At 43.8% G+C, this 18,684-nt stretch overlaps 1 protein-coding gene across 1 annotated transcript in view; it reads right to left on the bottom strand.

The window, feature by feature from the left end:
* Nucleotides 1-18,684, bottom strand: part of KIAA0319L (KIAA0319 like) — a 941,156-nt gene that overhangs the window by 429,209 nt on the left and 493,263 nt on the right. The window contains exon 5 of the mRNA XM_085647985.1: nucleotides 17,252-17,353. Coding sequence (XP_085504111.1) covers nucleotides 17,252-17,353 — 102 coding nt within the window. The remainder of the gene's footprint in view (nucleotides 1-17,251; nucleotides 17,354-18,684) is intronic.

Raw genomic sequence — 18,684 nt, 5'->3', positions numbered from 1 at the left:
CCAGCAAGAGAAGAAAAATGAATTCACGTCATAAAGATTTTATATCAATGTGCTATTCCCTTTATTTCTGCATATACTGGAGTACCCAGAGTGCAGTTTTAAGCCCTTTCCCCTTTATGACAATAACTTCTTTGTCACCATGTTTTTGCATTCTCCTCTAAAAGCTCTGGTAATGACTTATGTAATCTTGGAGGGTATGGGGGGGGAAGAAATATGTAGAGCTTATCCTACTTCATAGCATTTTGTGTCTACTGTTTTTGTGTGGATGCCCATTTATCTTAAAAGGACAATAATTATCCTTCTACTGGGGTCGCATGCTCCATGATGATGAATGAAACTTTCAACTGTTGTCTGCCTTTAAAAGCTTAGGAGAGCTGAAAGGAAAATGTAATTTACTCTTTAAGCATCTGTTTGCAGCATGTAGTGCTGTAGATTGATATGCTTTACATTATCCTGCCATCTAGTGTTCGATTCGGACATTACAAGTTGTTTTCTTCGAAGAAGCGTCGAATATCGAGATGCTTTGTCAGTCCTTTCTTCCTTAGTGTAACAAAGTGCATGGGAACTAACGCCACCCTAAAAATGTTTTTTTCCTCAGTTGGTAAAAGTGAAGTGTAGAGAATAGTAGAAATGTGCTCTGTGTCTTAATAATCAACATGTATTTAGTATTAAAAAAAAGTGCTACCACTGTCCATGTCCAGGGAAGGATGAATGCATGTGTAGCTACAGCAATACACGCTACAAACATGCTTACAGGCTAACAATTTCCTTTCGTAGCATGTGTGGCTCTAGACGCACATGCTTTGTATAAACTGTAAAGCAGTTTCCCCGTCACACTAGTAGTGGATGATACAGATGTGTGAAACAAAGGGCCTGATTTAGATCTCGGCGGATGGGTTACTCCGTCACAACGGTGACCGGTATATTCCATCCTCCGACATTTAAATCCAATTATATCTTATGGTATTTATATTTCGGTGGACGGGATATCCGTCACCGTTGTGACGGAGTAACCCATCTACCGAGATCGAATTCAGGCCCTAAGTTCTTAATATAGCCTGGTCAACCATAGCTTGCTGATGAGCTAATATGTCTACACAGTAATGCTTTGTGACTGTACGCGCCGTTGACCAAGCAGAGGCTTCACAACTATCTGCTAATGGAAAATTACTCTAGAAAGCCATGGTGGCCCTCTTTTTACAGCTGGAATGTGCCCAAGAACGGACAAGGAGTACACGTTTAGCATATTAAATGATTTGATGCATTTAAAAATCTTCCTTGCAATGTCTGCCTCTGAAATAGATTGGCCGTAATAGGGTTTAGCCAAGGCAAAAAAATTAATGGTCTTTTGAAAAGCTTTGATTCTATTAATATAGTACATGATCACCCCTTTTACATCTAAGGTGTTTAATAACTTTCTACTACCATGTTCGGTTGTGGAAAGAAAACAGCCAGCTCAATTGTCTGATTCAGGAGGTAAGAACTTGGGTTTTATCCAAAGCACTATCGATCCCTGTGAACTTGCATAAATGGCAATGATGGTAACAGCTGACAGTTCACTACTGAGTCTGGCAGAAGTTACTGCGACAAGAAAAGACCCTTTCCATGAAAGAAACTGCAAGGAACATGAGTGAAACCGTTCAAAAGCTCCGTGGAAACCTCATGAAGGTGCCAAGCAGGTGCAGCTGGTCTTCTTGGCGGTAAAGGTGTATAAATGTATATGCTAGTCCTGCCTTGTGAAAAAAAGTATGAAACAAAGAGGTCTAGTTGCCATAGAAATGCAGAAATGAAATCTTCTCCAGTTGGCTGCCTAACGTGCTGGAAGACTAGGCCTACATGCCTCCCATAAGATGGCCATACAGTAATCTGTGATGTGTAACTATCCCAACTTTAAAACCTAAGGTGCTGTATGCAAAGGATGAGCTGCTTCGGGTCGGGTGCATGAGTTGGTCTTGTTTCTGAGTGAGAAGGTCTGGCCTGATTGGGAGCTTCTTCTGTGAGCTAATGGACATCTCTAGGAGCATTGAGTACCATGGTGGTTGGGCCCAAGCTGGGAAGACCAGGATGAGAGTTGTAGGAGCCTGCCTCATCTTCCTGACCACATATGGAATGAGTGATGTAGGTGGAAAAGCGTAGGTAAATATCCCTGGCCAATTCACCCACAGTGCATTGCCCATAGACTGTGGGTGTGAGCACCTACAGGTGAAGCTTTGGCATTTTGCCTTTTCTGGGGTGGCGAATAGGTCAATAAGTGATCGTCCCACCGGCATAGGTACTTGTTGAGGACTCCAGGCTGGAGCTTCTGCTCAGAGATTTGTAGATGCTGCCTTTTTAAGAGGTGCGCAAAATAGCGGTCCACCATTTGGAGGTCTGACAGAAGATGTAAATTGTGGTAAATTGCCCAATGCCAAATATTTTCAGGTCATGCTGGAAGGAGGGGGGTGGGAGGGAGTGTATGGTGAATGAATATAGTACATGGCTGTCACGTTGTCCATTCAGTACAAGTATTGCCTTGTTTCGGACCATGCAGAGAGCCCTTGAGGGCCAGAAAAAAAGGCCATGAGTTCCAGGTAATTAATGTGCCTGTCCTAGTAGAGGATGGTCCAAGCGCCCTGCACAGTCAAACTGTTTAGATGTGCACACCACCCCATGAGTGACGCGTCAGCAATGATTGTCACATGTGGAAGAGGGTCCACCAGAGCAGACCATCAACAGAGTGATGACCTTTGTCAACCTAGATCTCCTATTGACCATCCACCTGACTGGCGAGGAACTGCTGGAGTGGTGCAGGCTGGCATGCGAACAGTTGTGTGAAAAAGAGGCAGCAGCTACTGAAATGCCATCACCATCTGCTGACTGAGATATGCTCTCCCTATGACAGTGTTGAGAATTTGTCCCAGGAAGGGCCGAATCTGTTGAGGTTTAAGATAAGCCTTCATTAGAATTTACTGTAAAACCTACACTACAGAGCTGGTTTAGGGCTGTCTTGAGTGAGTGCTAGACATTACGCTCTGCTGCTACTCTTGATCAACCAGTCATCAATGTATGGGAATACATGAATGCCTGTGCTGGTTAGGTGAGCAGACGCCACTGCCAAGCACTTTATGTAAACCCTTGAGGCTTTGGTGACCCCAAAGAGTTGCACTGTAAACTGGTAATGCTGTCCATTTCCCACAAACCATAGCTACTTCTGATGAGGAGGTTGGATTGGGATGAAGAAATATGCACCTCTAAAATGTAATGCATCATTAAGTTGTTTTGGTAGATTAGTGGGACATCCAGCAGAGTGGTCATGTGGAAATATTCTGACAAGATGCGGCAATCGAGTGGCCTCCGGTCTAGTATGGGGTTTAGCTAACTGTCTTTCTTTGAATGAGGAAGTGTAGTCAATAAACCCCCTCTCCATGTTGATGCAGGGGCACTGGCTGCATGGCACGCTTTTGCAGGAGCTCTGTGACCTCTTCTTGTAAGAGGATGAGATGGTCTCAACTGAGGTTGTGATGGCGTGATGTTATGTGGAGTGGTGTGGTATGGTATGGTACGGTCTGGAATTCATAGGGGGGTAGCCCTGATGGAAGGACAACTGCTAACACCCACTGATCTGAGAAGAGGTCCATCCAGGGAGTGTGGAAATTGGTTATCCTCTCCACGACATGGTGTAGGGTTTTCAGGGGGAGGATGCATGGACAGTCAGTGCCCAGGAGCAGAGGTTTCCTTCCCAGAGCAGCCTCTTTGCCTGCCCTAACCACTGCTCCCCCTTAACGTCCCCATATATAACCTCTGCGTGTGTGGGAGTAGTGGAAGGGCTGCTGACAGCACTGATCAAATTGTGCCTGGACAGGTGGTGTTGCCTTCGTGCCCAATCTTGCCTGGTGCCCACAAAAGGAAACCCTTGGAACTGTGGATTGTACTGCACCCATGGACTTGTAATCTCTGTATCTTTCTTTATCTTCTCTAACATCTCGTCCACTTGGGGTACAAAGAGATGTTCCCCATCAAATGGATTGGCAAGAAGATGTGGATACACCTCTACTTTAAAACCCGAGACGTGAAGCCAAGCATCCCATTGGAGGAGAACACTAGTGTTAACCTTGCAAGGGCACAACTAAGGATGGCATAGGAAAGTTTTTCCCTCCACAACAAGTTCCCCATCCCTCTTCCTATCAGCCTCAGGAACGTGTTGTATAAGTGTAGGAAAGTGCCCTTTTTGCCATGATCACCTCCACTTTTTGCCACTGGTACAGATGTTTTTCAAATGATGTGCACTGGGTCTCTGCTAACCAGGATCCAGTGCTTTTTCCCTAAAACCAAGGTAAAATTGTCTAATTGTAATACAAACATTAGCACCCTTGTAAGTCCCTACTAAATGGTCTTACTACATTGGTACTAAATGGCCTATGGCTTAGCCAGAAAGAATTTGATTATCTTAACAAAAAGGATTTTACCATACTAGCGTTTTACATGCTCTCAAAAATTCATAAGGATGATAAGTATCCTCCTGGAAGACCGACTGTTGTGGGCTGCCAATCAATTTTGCAACCCTTTGCGGAGTATGCGGACTTTAAAAAAAAAAAAAAAACTTTTGCCCTTACTAGATCTTATACTAGAGACAGTCTTGAGGTGATTACACAAATAGAGGGGTTGGAATTTGAAACCTAATGTGACATTTTAGTAACAATGGACTTCAAACGTCTTTATACTAACATTCCCCAATCGGAGGCATTGACAGTTATTGAAAGGACCTTAAAGTCCAGACCTAAGCCTCATAAGGTACCCACTGGTTTTATTCACGACTGTGCCAAGATTGCTCTTGAATGGAACAATGTTATCTTTAATAGGGAGTTCTATGCTCAAATGAAATGCAATTTTTGCCCTAGACATACCTAATCTTTATATTGCAGCATTTGAAGAAAAAGTAATCTATAATAAAACTAATCCTTCTGAGAATAATATGAAGAAATGGCGTATCTATATAGATGACGTTCTGTTGATCCACAGCTCAATTGATGGAGTTCCAATTGATGGAGTGGCTTGACACTCAGGACAGTAACCTACAATTTACTATTGAATAGAACAACCATTCAATACATTTCCTAGATCTAAAAATCTCCGACAATGGTTCCCTATTGATAGGCCTCTATACTAAGCCTGTGGCCAGGAACACACTTTTGAAATACACAAGCCATCATCCTAGAAATGTCCCCTTTGGACAGTTTTCTAAGAATTAAACATAACTGAACTAAAAAGGCCAAGGTATTACTGTGAAAATGTGTGATGAGAGGCTACCCCTATCTCTTAGTTAAGCAGTCATTGAAATGAGGCTGGTACTACGGCTGAGATTCACTGCTACAGGTCAAAGAACGTCAATAACAGACAAGATTGACATGTGTAACAACTTTTGGAAGAGAGTCTAACACGATAAAAAAGATCATACTTAAGAACTGGCATTTATTATATACAGCCCAGACACCTTGGGAAAGACCCATGTTCACCTTTAAGAGAGGTCGAAATTTGAGAGATCGATTGGCCAGAGCCTATAATGAACCAGAACCTATGTGACTGAATCAACTTTGGGGTTTAAGGCCAGTGGTTGGACACTATCTATGTGGGAACTGCTCAGCATGCACTACAACGACTGTAGTGAAAACGTATGTATTGAGTGACAAATCCTAGAATTTGAAACATCATTCTAATTGTTGTTCAAAGAATGTCATATATTGCATTGAGTGTCTTCTGTATTCATATGACTGATGGTTTTATTTATATCCGGAGATGTTATATTATTATTTGGAGGATGGTTTGGCTCACTTTTCCTTATGGGATGTATTTTATTAGATGCTATGTAAAATGCAATGGCTATATTTTGGTCTGGAGTGGGACTTTTAATTCCTTTTGTGTGTGCAAGTACCTGCACTGTACTAATCTTCGGCCTCTCAGAGTAACTGAAAGAATGTTCTAATTTTATTTTCCTTTTATTTCTCCTGGCATACTTTTGTTGTAAAGGGTCCCTCCTCCCATTCTTGAGGCTATGTCCATCATTGACACCAAAGAATGTTACAACCTTATATAGGCGGTACGCAACTGAGGGTATTTTCAAACAGCTTGACCATTTCATGTACGTAATATTTGAGGGAGGTGGAGTTTTGTGCCACAAAATTTTCCATACCCCAGATTTATTCCGGCTTCCGGAGGAGTTTATTTGCCCTCGGTCAGAGTTTCCGCCACTCTAAGATGGTCGCCCTAGTTCTCTATGGCACATGTGACCTGTCTGAGAGGTGCCTGCATCGCCGACGTACTGGATTTAAAACAGATTCAGCACAGGTGTAGCATGGCCACAGTGTAAAATTGTTGGGACAGTGAATATCTTAATTGCCTTCAGGTAAGAGACGCTTTATATGACTTGGTGTTTCTGTGGATTGACAGCGCTATGGGACTTTTGAAGCAATTTGCACGCTTTTATTTATAGGTAGTTTTACTCTATGCACAAGGAATTAGGTGAGCCTTTAGGAGGGAATAGAATTTGAAGGCAAGGTAATTCCTGAGGCATTTGATAAGGCTGCATATTAGAGTGTTGTTTAGATGCCGTAAGAATTTGGCACCCCACTTGACTGTTGTGTTTTTATTCAGCTGTTTACACTATACTGGTCACAGCACGTGCACTTGGCTTCGGTGTTTGCTGTGGTTACCTTAAGGAACACTGTGGTGCTTAGATTGTGGGCAAGTGATTCACATAATTGTTTGGCATATCGTATCTATTACCATGGGTGCATTTATGTCAGTACCTGCAGGATTGATTCCCTTACAAGACCGAGTCCTGATTATGGTCTTGTGGACCTTTTGAGCCACCTGAGACCAAAACGTCAACAGTCTATCCTCCTTACACTACTGAACACAGCTTGCAATGTTCCAGTCCTTTCCAATCAGTTGATAGATAAGGATTTAGGCTATTGGGACTCATTGTTAAGAGGATTTTGTGCTTCCTTAATCCCTGTAATCAATGTTTAATACTAATTTGAAGGAATGGTAGGGTTGCGCCAGTGTTGCTATACTGATGTACTGCTGTAGAGAATGCTGTATATATTGTCTGTCTTTGGACAGAAATATTTCACAATGTATAGGACAATATTTCGATGCATTGCTATCAACAATACGCCTGCGTTAGAATATATGAGTGATAGATTAATGACATGTAGTAGGATCATTGTTATGACCAACTAACTACTGAATAATTAGTAAATAATGCCTCTGGGAACACTTTTGCATGTACACTATAATATATGTAAGTCACGCCTACAGCAGGTCCTACAGAACCAAAGCAGAGTGTATTATATTCCATGTGAAGATGTATTTGCATGAGTAGATATGGGCCTTTGATGTCTAGTTATATTACTAGATATTGCAAGTGAACAAGGAAGTCATCTTATGGTGAGTACTGAGCACTGACCATTACAAGTTCCCCAGCTACAGGACAGCTTCACAGAAATCTATGGTGCTTGCTATCAACCCACCTTGTCTTACTAAAGCTGCACGGTTATCAGTTCTAAATTATGACAAGAACCCAGAAGGCACATACGAGGTGCCCCCTGAAAAACCTACCAGTATCTAGTGTGCTGGCTGACTGGTATCTTCCAGCCTGCCACCACAGACAAGTTTCTGACCCCTTGCAAGTGGGAGCCCGCGCTCTAAGGTCAGAAACAATACCAGCTTTGGAGGAAGGTGTTCATATCTCCTCCAGCAGGATAGCTAGTGATTTGGCATATCAAGACCAGGGGCTTCAAAGATCATGCTGCCTTTCATATGTGGCCCCGCCTTCCCCCAGACCTGGGAGATGCCATCCCCTGCCCTGAGGCCTATTTGGCACCAGGACAGGTGAAACATTAGTTATGCAGTTGTGCTCCACGAAAGAAGGGTTCCACCAACTTGTTTTTGGTGGAAATGGGAAATATGGGACAGGGTTATGCCCACTCCCCACAGGAAGTGGCAATATAGGGGGTGTAGTGACCCCCAGGGGTAAGTAGTCCATTAGCTACTACATTTGACTCCCCTTAACGACTCTAAATTTAGCATTTAGGTGCCCCCCTAACACCAGGAACTCAGATTTGTCAACTTGAATGAAGGACATAGAAGAGCCGAAGGCGTGAGAACTATGGACTAGCTCCTAACTTGGCACAAAACCCTGCCTGGCTGCTGCTCCCCGGTAATTACAGGCACAGACTCATCCAGGAGCGGAACAGCCTCCCCAAACCCTTGGAGGTCTGCCCAACACTTCATCAACCCCACAACATCTCTTGTGGAGTGGAGGAGCCACTTCCCTACACCAGCAGGCATCCGTCCTCATCTGCCAGGTACATCGTTCTGTCGAGGGACCACCGAGGGAGTAGCACCCCATATAGAGTCCTGAATGTCTCCAGGGGGTCAGATCCGTCTCCCTGCCAAATTTGGAGAAGCCAGGACCCCCAGGAGATGTCCAGCACCAATACCCGAGGTACCGGAGCCAGTTGCAAGCACCAAGACCTGTTTGAGTTCAGTCGGAACACCACGCCTGCCACAACTTACCTCCACGTCGAGATAGGCAAGCTTCACACTGAGAGTGGCTCTGCTGTGTTCCTACTTCTGCAGGTAAACCAAGAACTGTGAGAGTCTTGAACTCACTAACTCACTGGACAAAACACCTCTGCACCCAGGCTACCCAACCCAGGCTCAATTAAAAAGACAATGTCTCTGTTGTCCTGAGACCCTCAAGAGTGTACAGCACCTCTTTACCTGGACACCCCAGGGCAGGTAAACTTGAACTGTTGGTGCTTTCTTGAACCTTAGCCTCCACTTACCGTAAGCCCCGAAGAACAGCATTGTAAGTTGTCAGTAAGTGTACCTATGCAGTGAATGTTTCTCTCACATGATAACATTACTGAGTTTGAAGCTCATGTTTCAAATCTGACAGCTGTCATTTCTTACATGATTCCAATAATCTTGGAATCGTATTCCAATAAAAAAATTATATAACACTACCCACTGATAAACCTAAACTGGTCCCTCACACTACCACAAAGAGAGCAATAGGGATTATTAATTTAAGCCCAGTAAACCAAAAAGGATCGTCTGGACTTTCTACATAGCGTACCTCATTTTGGTGCACTACATAAAAAGCCAGCTTCCTACAATAAGGGCCTCTATTTCCTGACAAAGATACCTATTGAATCATGAGAGCAAACCTACCAAGTTGATAATTCACCACTGGGTAGGTGACCTTACTGCTACCCTCTTCCTCTCAGGGTCATTCTGTTTGCTTTTTCGTATCCACTTGCCTGAGCGGATACCTGTGTTCTTGCTGTATGAATGACAAGACAATCATGGGGCAGGGTGTAAGGAAGTGTGGTGGGGGAGGGCTTACTCTCTAATGTAGAACCATTGTTGGTAGATACCTTAAACTTTGCCTATACCCTAGGCGCAGCCACCTATGCTCTCACATGATCCTTCCAGTTATCCAGAGCTGTACTAAGCATTTTGTTTTAGCACTGGCTGAAACTGAAATGTGTGTTCAATACTTGTAACGGTTTCTTCCAGGCAGGCATTGTCCTCTTCAATGCTGTGCATCTCAATCATATGGTGATGAGCTACACTCTGCATGATACACAGCTGTATCCTCCAGGGTGATAGCTTGGTGGGTAAGGCTCAAGATCTGGGTTGTATCGTTCAGGAAGATCATATGGGCCCCCTCTCCTCCTGGCTGCTGTTGTCGGAACTGATCCAACTGGAAGCTCTGCTGGAGGTAGAGGTGGTGGAGAATATAAGACTGGAGCAGATGGTGGAATGGATGAGGTTGGGGAAGGGGGTCAGGGTGGGGTAAGTTAAGGCGAATGTCTGGATTAAGAAGGAACTAGAAGAGGCCTTGTCCTTGTGCCTCTTCGCACTAGTCGCTGAAGTTCCTCAAAGGCTAGTTCCTCTATGAACAGGAGTCTTTTCTTTTTGGGTACCGGAGGCAAATACTATAGATTTTGCCCTGAGGTGGCTTTGTGGAAATCTTCCATGTATCTGTGTAGATAAAAAGTCTCTTTTTGCCTCACATCCAGTTTCTATGCTACCATTTCACGCAGGGGTGCCTCAGAACTATCTGATCTTGGTACTGGGTCTTGAGTGCTATTTCAGCACAGACTTTGGCCTTGAAGGAGGAGCATTGTAAGTTTTCATGGGTACACGCGTTGAGGTGTGGTTGTGTTCAAATCCTTTCCTTGAGAGCGTGCTCGACTACGAGCCCCTGTTCTGGTGTCGACTGGAGCTCAATGGCAGTGATACACCAGACAGAGGCTTTTTTCTTCCATTATTCAGGGCTCGAAGCCCAACTTTCTCAGGAGTAGTGCTGTGCCTTGGCACTAAGGTATATGGGTGGGTTGGGCTTTGGAGTGGTGCTCCGTGCTGGGCTAGTACTCACGGCTGCCCTGGACATTGAATTTGACACTAATATTAGGGTGACCAGACGTCCCCGTTTTCCCAGGACGGTCCCCGTTTTTGGGGAAGTGTCCCCGTGTCCCGACACTTTTCTCCAAGTGACTCAAATGTCCCTGTTTTCAAACAGTGTCCCCGTTAAACACAGAAATGTCCCTGTTTTTCATTGTTCCAGTTGAGCAAGCGCGCGCATGCTCTCTTTGCACTGTTTACGGCATGTGTCGTCACTGAGGTGAGCGCTGTAGCAAGAAGGGAAATCCTTTGAAGAGAGACATTTTACACGCAGCGCCACCTACGTCATCGTGCCAGCCAAAGTTTCTACTTTGGATAAAACAATATTTCTTTGTCCTGTAGCTTGTATTCATAGTCATACAAACTTTTCAGTAGCCCTTATGCATACCGTGCAAGGATTAATGCATTGCTCATTGCATTTTTTATTCATAACCAATTGATGCAAACTTTGTGTTCTCCATATCAAAGCTATGACTTGACCTTTTGACTGAGCTTTCAGATCACGGCAAACTGTTTAGCTGGAAAGGACTTAAAGGAGCAGGGTTAACGCCTGTGGGAGAGGCGAGCAGCGCTGCTCGAGCTTTTTGCTCAGGTCTTCACACTATTGCACTATGAGATGATACCAATGGCTAGAGTGCACTATACATACCCCAGTAAGGTAACATGACATCTCAGCAGTGACTACGCAAATGTGGGAGGACAGTGTGGTCGGCCAACCTTTGCCACCCTTAAGACCCTAAGGCAGTAATACCTGGAGAGAAGTTTTTTTTTGTACATTGGTCCATGGCTGCCATTTGGCAATTTAGCATTCCGCAGTTTACCTCCCCTGCTTTTCTGTCATGAGCAACTAAGCAACATTGGTGAGTTGTACTTTATAGAAACGAGCATTGATAAAGCTAGTAAATCTGGCGTTTGCTAGCCTGTGATGTTTTATTGATTTTTGGCAAATATATGCTATAGTCCTTAAAAGTGTAAATGTAATAAAAAGTACTAATGCTGCTGTGTGAAGGAGAGGGTTGCCAATAAAAGACCGCAGATTTGTTGTCTGTAATGCTTCATCTCGGTCTGTGGAGGGAGCTGTAATTGTAGTCCTTTTTCTATGTCTATGACAGCTGTCAAATAGTCCTACTTTTATGTCGATGGTTACTGCAAACCGTAGTCCTACTTCTATGTCTATGACCTGTCCCCGTTTTTTGTTTTGAGAATCTGGTCACCCTAACTAATATGGCTATACACAAATTTGAAGGCGTTTCCTCAAGCTCATACCCCTGTAGAGGGGCTTGAACACATGGTTTGTATGTGGGTTGGGCATCTGCTGATGTGCTAGTATTCCAGGAACAGGTCTATCTGTAGAAAACCTCATTTATGAAAGTATGGGAGAAGGACTTGTGAGTGGAGTTACAACTCGTGGACTTGTTGCTGCATCCTGCTGAGAAGGTCAGCAAATTGTTTGTTCATCCCGGGAGGTGTTCCGCCAGCAGGTGGAAGTTGTGACGCAATGCCTAACACCAAATTGTCTGAGATGGGCATGATAACAGCAGAGCGTGTGCCACCGTTTTTGTAAATAGTACATGGTTGTCATGTTGTTTGTTCAGACCAAGACAACCTTGCCTGCCAGGTGAGTTAGAAATGCTTTCAATGCTAGCTACGTGAACACCTTGAAACAAAAAGTAGTTGGTGTGGAGACCCTCGTGACTGGTATCCCAGAGACCCTGAACTGTGAGATCCTGTAGGTGAGCCGCCCCATCATGTAAGGGATGCATCCACTGTGAAAATGATCTGGAAAAACAGGGTCAAGATATAGTAGCCCCTTTGATAGGTTTTTTGTAGTCAACCACTGCAGAGAGCGATGAGTGCGGCTGTCCACCAACCCTAGATATTGTAGCTGACCCTGTAATTGAGACCATTGGCATGCCAGACATTTTTAGCAGGTGGATATGTAATCATGCATTTGGTACTATTGCAATGCAAGATGCCATCATCCCTAAGTGTTGCATAACTGTTTTAAATGGTATGTGTTGGTTGGGTTAAAACAGCTGTAGCAGTGTTGAGATATTTTGAAAACTGGCCACATTTGGGTATGCCAAACCCAACTGTGTATTGAGTATGGCCCTGAAATACGCCTGAATCTGTAAAGATTGAAGGTGTCATTTCTGTATGTTGATAGAAAACCACAGTTGATAGAGAAGATGGAAAGTAGTTTGTGTGTGTTGTTGAGACATGAGATGTTTACTGGCTTTGAGGACCCAGTCGTCCAGATATGGGATGACATGAAGGATCTGTGTGGGCAGATGTGCTGCTACCACTGCTAGACATTTGCTGAATACACATGGTGCGGTAGTGACTCTGAATCAGAGTACCTTGAACTGGCAATGCCTTCCAGCTATAGTGAATCTGAGGTATTTGCGATGTGCTGGATGGATTGGGATGTGGAAGTAAGCATCCTTTAAGTCTGGCGCTGACATATAGTTGCCTTGGTGAAGCAGTGGGATCACTTCCTGAAGACTAACCATATGGTAGTGGTTTGATAATATGTAATGATTTAATGGACTGAGATCTAAGATGGGCCATAATGATCTGTATTTTTTGGTAATAGAAAGTGTAAGTATAGGGAGTATACTCCTGAACCTTGATGTTAAAGAGGGATGGGGATCTATGGCTCCTTAGGCAAGAGAACCTTCACTTTTTTTTTTACCAGGTTTTGATGTTCTATGGAAAGACTGTCTGCGAGGTGGAATGGTTGGAGGGATGGTCATGGGTTGCAGACAATAACCACGTTGGAAAATGTCCAACAACCACTGATCTAATGTTATAATTTTCCAAGTGGGTAAAAAAAGTTGTAGTTGGGCCTCCGAAAGGTGTGAAATAGTTGAGGGAATGGAAAGAAAGTCACTGCTTTGAGGTGGAGGGTGCAGAGCTTGTTGAGGCACCCCTACCACGAACCCTGACATTATTTCCTCTATATGTGCCTCTGTAGTACCCCCCAGAGGGGGAGGTTTGTTGCTGCCTTTACGAGGAGGTAGACATCAGGTGGTGAAGTTTTGGAGCTCTTTTTGTATGAGGGATGCTGAAAGAAGCCACGCGACACAGGGGTTTGGAGCGCCCCCATTGATTTAGCCACTTCTGTGTCCTTTTTCATTTTCTCCAATGCTTGGTTCACTTGGGGACCACAGAAATGCTCTTTATCAATGGCACATTTAATAGTGTTTGTTGCACCTCTGGCTTGAAGCCAGATATACGTAACCAAGCAAGTCTACGCAACAATGCACTTGTATTGATGCCCCTGGCTGCTGTGCTCACTGAGTCTAGGGCACACCTGATTGAATTATTGGAAATAAACTTTCCCTCATTCACAATATCATGTCCCTTTTTTATTCTCCTCAGGGGGGTGTTGGAGGAATTCCTCCATCTCGTCCCAATGTGCCCTGTTGTATCTTGGGTGTTAGCCATCTGCCAGTGACTGAAGGAGTGTGCTGCCAGCCGCTTCCCTGAAGCATCGTTAAGTTTGGACTCCCGGTCAGGTGGAGGAGCATCAGCTGATGATTGTGAATTTGTCCTTTTACGGGCATTAGATACAACTAGTAAGTTTGGAGAAATCTGACCCTTGAAGTAAATAGGAACTGGGGGTGCTGGTTTATATTTCTTGTCGACCCTGGGTGTAATTATACGTCCTCGAATGGCTCCTTAAACATTTCTTCAGAATGTCGCAGCATGCCCTGGAACACAGGAAGATACTGGCATGATCTATGCATGCTGGACAGTGTTTCAAAAAGAAAATAGTCCTCAATAGGGTCTTTGCCAAAGGGGACCTGGTGATATGCTGCTGCCCTAGTAAGAGGTCTTGAAAAGATTAAGCATCATCAGGAGGTGATGGTCTGGCTAGGTAGAGATCTGGGTCAGTGTCACTCAGGGTGGTTTCTTTTTCGGGGCCGAAGCGGCGGGGAGCAGAGTGCTCGGAACCGAAGAGGCAGCTGGTCGGCTTGGTGCTGAGCCCGGTCAGCTCAGTGCGGGAGAGAATTGTTTCGGCTCTGCGTTCGGTGCCGACCTTGTGGCCGTTGTATCCACAGCAGGCGGTCGGTGTCTACCATGGCTGCTGGCAGTGGTGGCCCAAGAGCCATATTGGGTCGAAACAGAGTGTCTCTTGGAAGGTGGGACAGGGACATGGGTACTCTCAGTATGCTGGCCCGAAGGGTGATCCTGTATCTGGAGACCAATGTCAAGGTTGGAGCCAAAGCCAAAACCAGAGTCATGGATGGAGAAGGCCTCATCTTCAGCCGCAGAGGCCTCACAAACCTTTTACTGCTCAGCGACTTGACCAAAGATGTTGGGTGTTTCTTCTATATCGCTGCGCTGCATCTCGCTGCGACTCGCCAGACGGTCCTGCAAGGTCTTTCTCGATCAAAAGGATCGGCAAGACTCACAGTCCACTTCCTGATGTTCCGGAGATGGACACAAGTTGCAAACCTGATGGAGGTCGGTTCTCTGGTGCTTCGCGTGGCACCTGGGGTAGGAGCGAAATGGAGTTTGCTCCATTAGCAGCGCATTTTCCGTCAAAGCCGGTGAAATAAAGAGTAGGGCAGGATGGGTGATGTCCAATGAGCCGCGACTGGAGCAAGTCCAATCGAAGGGCAAAGTTTTTCTGGTTTTTAGTACGAGACGATCGAAAACAAGATCAAAAAATTATAAACGAGGGTCAAAATGATTAGCAAACTGGAGAGAGCCCGAGACGGACTCAAACCGGAGCGCTACACAACTCGGCCGAATCAGATAATGGAAAGAAACCAATCTAACAATGGAGTCTATGCCCATGGACATGATCACCAGTAGGAGGAGTCACTTTGTCTCGAAAAACTTCTTTGAAGAATAACTTGCACACATCCGGACCCAACACTAGATGGCGGAAGTATGTAGAGCATGTGTATCTGTAGCCACACATGTCTCGAGCATAGGTCTTCAGATATCGTAAGACCTCATGCCTTGTGACTTGGTTAGACCTCCAAAAAGTACTCACAAGTTAGTGTCCACTGAAATTCTCCCTCTTGAGCCGACAATAAGGACTGGAACTGAATGGGAACCTTCTTACCAGTAGACTGGCAATGCAAATTTCTAGTCCCACACCAAATTCCTCCTACCTACATAATATACTTTTGGTTCAGAACAAGGTAAATGCTGTACTGAATGCTTCCTATTTAGATATGAGAGCTTTCTTTCCAAAACAAGTTACATGGTCTGTTTAAGTACTCGCTTCCACTTGGACACTGACGAGACAGGCCGCCCCAGGTGTCATCACTGAGGGGGGTGACAAAATGGCAAAAATATTTGTTTTAAACACATATTTTTGCCATGTTGTCAAGCCGGGGGTGACAAGAAATTTTCAGCACTGAGTACCACCTGACCTTGCTTCGCCACTGATTGAAGCCCAGGCTAAATGGCATGTAGGGCAGAAAGAGGATATTATCTGAAGATCAAAACAAAATAAAGAAAGAAATCAAAAATACGACGTCCAAGAAAGGGATACTGTGGGAGCACGTAAAAAAAATGTACCATGCAAAAAACTTTAATGTATACTGTGATTCATGTACAGCTGGATAAGAAGGTGGAGTGCATGTAAGGAGGAGCCGTTCGCGCATGTTGGACTCCAAATTATTTTATAGGGACAGAGTTCTTTTTCAGGAAACTTATTTTTAGGGCCTGAATTCTAAATCTTCTGCGAAGTATAGGAACAGAAAAACAGTATTTCAAGCTGAAGCAAATGGGGTAGATGGGCATCTCACTTCATGTAGTGACACACTCACACATACAAAGTGATTTTCCCAAGACCATACTGTTTGGTGAAATGAAGTCACAGTAATAATTATAGTCTCCTGCTTTCACTCCAGATAATGTTATCACTAGGTAAGTGAAGTGTCCTATAGTGTACTGCAGTGTGCAGTTTTACTCTCAACAAGGTCTCTAGTTAAAGTAAGTCCTTCAAAACTCAAATCCCTACACTCACTTGTAAGCACCACACAATCCTAATTTAGAGAATTTGAATGCTATGGTTGCTACTGTTTAGGCAGCAGATTTTGCTCAGCAAGTCCTACATTTAGTATAAAAGTTACTTCCCTACCACTTTCGGTTTTCCTGAAACTCCTGTTTTGTAACGTAAGAATCAAATAATCTGGATTACTACATAAAATGGTGCCCTCCTATACTATACGCTTCAAATAAGGCACAAGCTAACCAAAAATAAGATGCCCAATGCATTACTTAGCCAGACGTTAGGAAGCAATACAAGTACCCAGGCTAGATGAGAAACAGAGATTCATAAAGGGGAGAAGAAAAGTGAACATGTATAAAAAAAAAGGAACATATAAATATTTTTAATGACAGATTCATGACCAAGTGATGCAACATTATTGACTAAAAGCTGGGAAAAGGCCTTAATAACCTACGAAACTCTGCTCTAAGATGCAGGCCTCCCATAACCTCAACCAACGCCAAATTTACCGCCAGTCCTCCATAGAAGGAAGGTTTGGAAGACAAAGGCTGACAGGTTCATGCACAGTCCTTTGGAAACCCTTCTAGGTGAGAGTCATCTAAGAGGCCTTCCTAGTCCTCCCCTCCAGTTCAAACACCAATACCTCCAGATACTTTTTTTTTTTTTTAATAACTAGCTTAACTCCCAGTTTCCCCACCTATAGAAAACACATTGAAATGGACTACTAATAGCGACATCAAAAATAAATAAAATAAATATTTCAGTGCATGTTTCAAGTTTATCTATTAGATGCCGGTGTGTGACACAACTACTTACCATTAGGGGGATCTGGCACAACAAATGCATTTAACTGAACAGCATTATTTGGGAGAGTCACTTGAACGCTGGCTCCAGCAGAAACCACCAACTCCTTTGTAGCTGGGGAAGGAAGACAAAAGACATGATTATCAGGGCAGTGGCCTTTGCTAGTCAATACAACTTCGAAAACTAGAAGCATCTTTTTTACTCGAGTACATGTGGACTTATTTCAATTTCATTTTAGTACAAGAGCACTTTTTGAGAGTTCTGGAATATGCCCACTAGACCACGCTTTCTGCTGCGTTTGCTTACTAGACTTTATTGCACATGGGTTTTTGTGAGGGTGAATGAAGAAGCAAACAGACTTCTTTCTTAGTCTTCTACAATCTACATCCCAATTACCTCTGTGCAGATAGCTAAGACTACTGATTACTAACTTTTATAGTGTTATAAATGTTTTGGGTTTTGGAATCTTTATAAACATTCAGTGTTTTAGTGGATCACTCCCTAGATGCCTAACTGTGTTAATAGAGATTAGAAAAGGGTAAAAACATGTTTTCTTAGAAGTCATCTTACCATGTAATGGTCTTTAGCTGTGGGATTATTTTCTTGAAATGAACGTAACATCCGTTAGGCATACCAAACTTAGGATATGAACTAACGAAGCCTTTATTTAGTGAGAGTATTAGTATAAAGCAGCCATCTTGTAGATGATCCTCCCTTTCTGAGAGTTAAGTCCATTCCTGGGGTAAACACGTTGACCCAAACAAGTATGGATACAACCATTTGCCCAGATATGTTTATGTATCATTACAAAGCTGGAACTTGTCCAGGTCATTGAAAAGGTGCCCCTAAAGAGTTGGAGCACACTCATCATAACAGAATATATCTGTGAGCTCAGTCTGGGTAAAGTGATGCAGGTACTGTGATACTGTGAGCCCCAAGCACTCAAGGATTTTAAAACAAATAGTTGTTCAGTTTAGCTAATTCAAAGTCCTTGTGGCTGACTAGGATCAAGAGCAAAAGAAATAAATGAAGGCAGGAGCAAAGAGTTGATTCTGAGTGCATCAACCCTGAGATCAGCTTGCACTGAAGTCAGCATCTGGTTGTGTGTTTGGATATAATGCAGTTTATAGCAGTATTACCAGGGAATGCTTCCTGAGTTGTTTGGAAGTGCTTCTCACTGTCAATGGCAAAAACCCATAGGCAAATACAAACAAGCCAAAGTGTATGAAATCCCACATGTATGGTACAAAGGCATAACGGCTGGTATAATGCTGCCACTAAGGATTTTGGACAAAACTATACTTTTAGAGGAAACAGAAAGGAAATATATGGGACCCAAATAGTTTAATGTATACAGAGTAGGGTTCTTCATAAAAATCCAAATAAATGAAACCGCAAGAGTTTGGGTGGAGGTTACAGAGCAAATTGACTTTACAAAGACCCCC

This window comes from Triturus cristatus, chromosome 3_2, assembly GCF_964204655.1.
Source record: "Triturus cristatus chromosome 3_2, aTriCri1.1, whole genome shotgun sequence".
NCBI classification, from domain to species: domain Eukaryota; kingdom Metazoa; phylum Chordata; class Amphibia; order Caudata; family Salamandridae; genus Triturus; species Triturus cristatus.
This window is presented reverse-complemented; position numbering and strand designations above follow the sequence as displayed.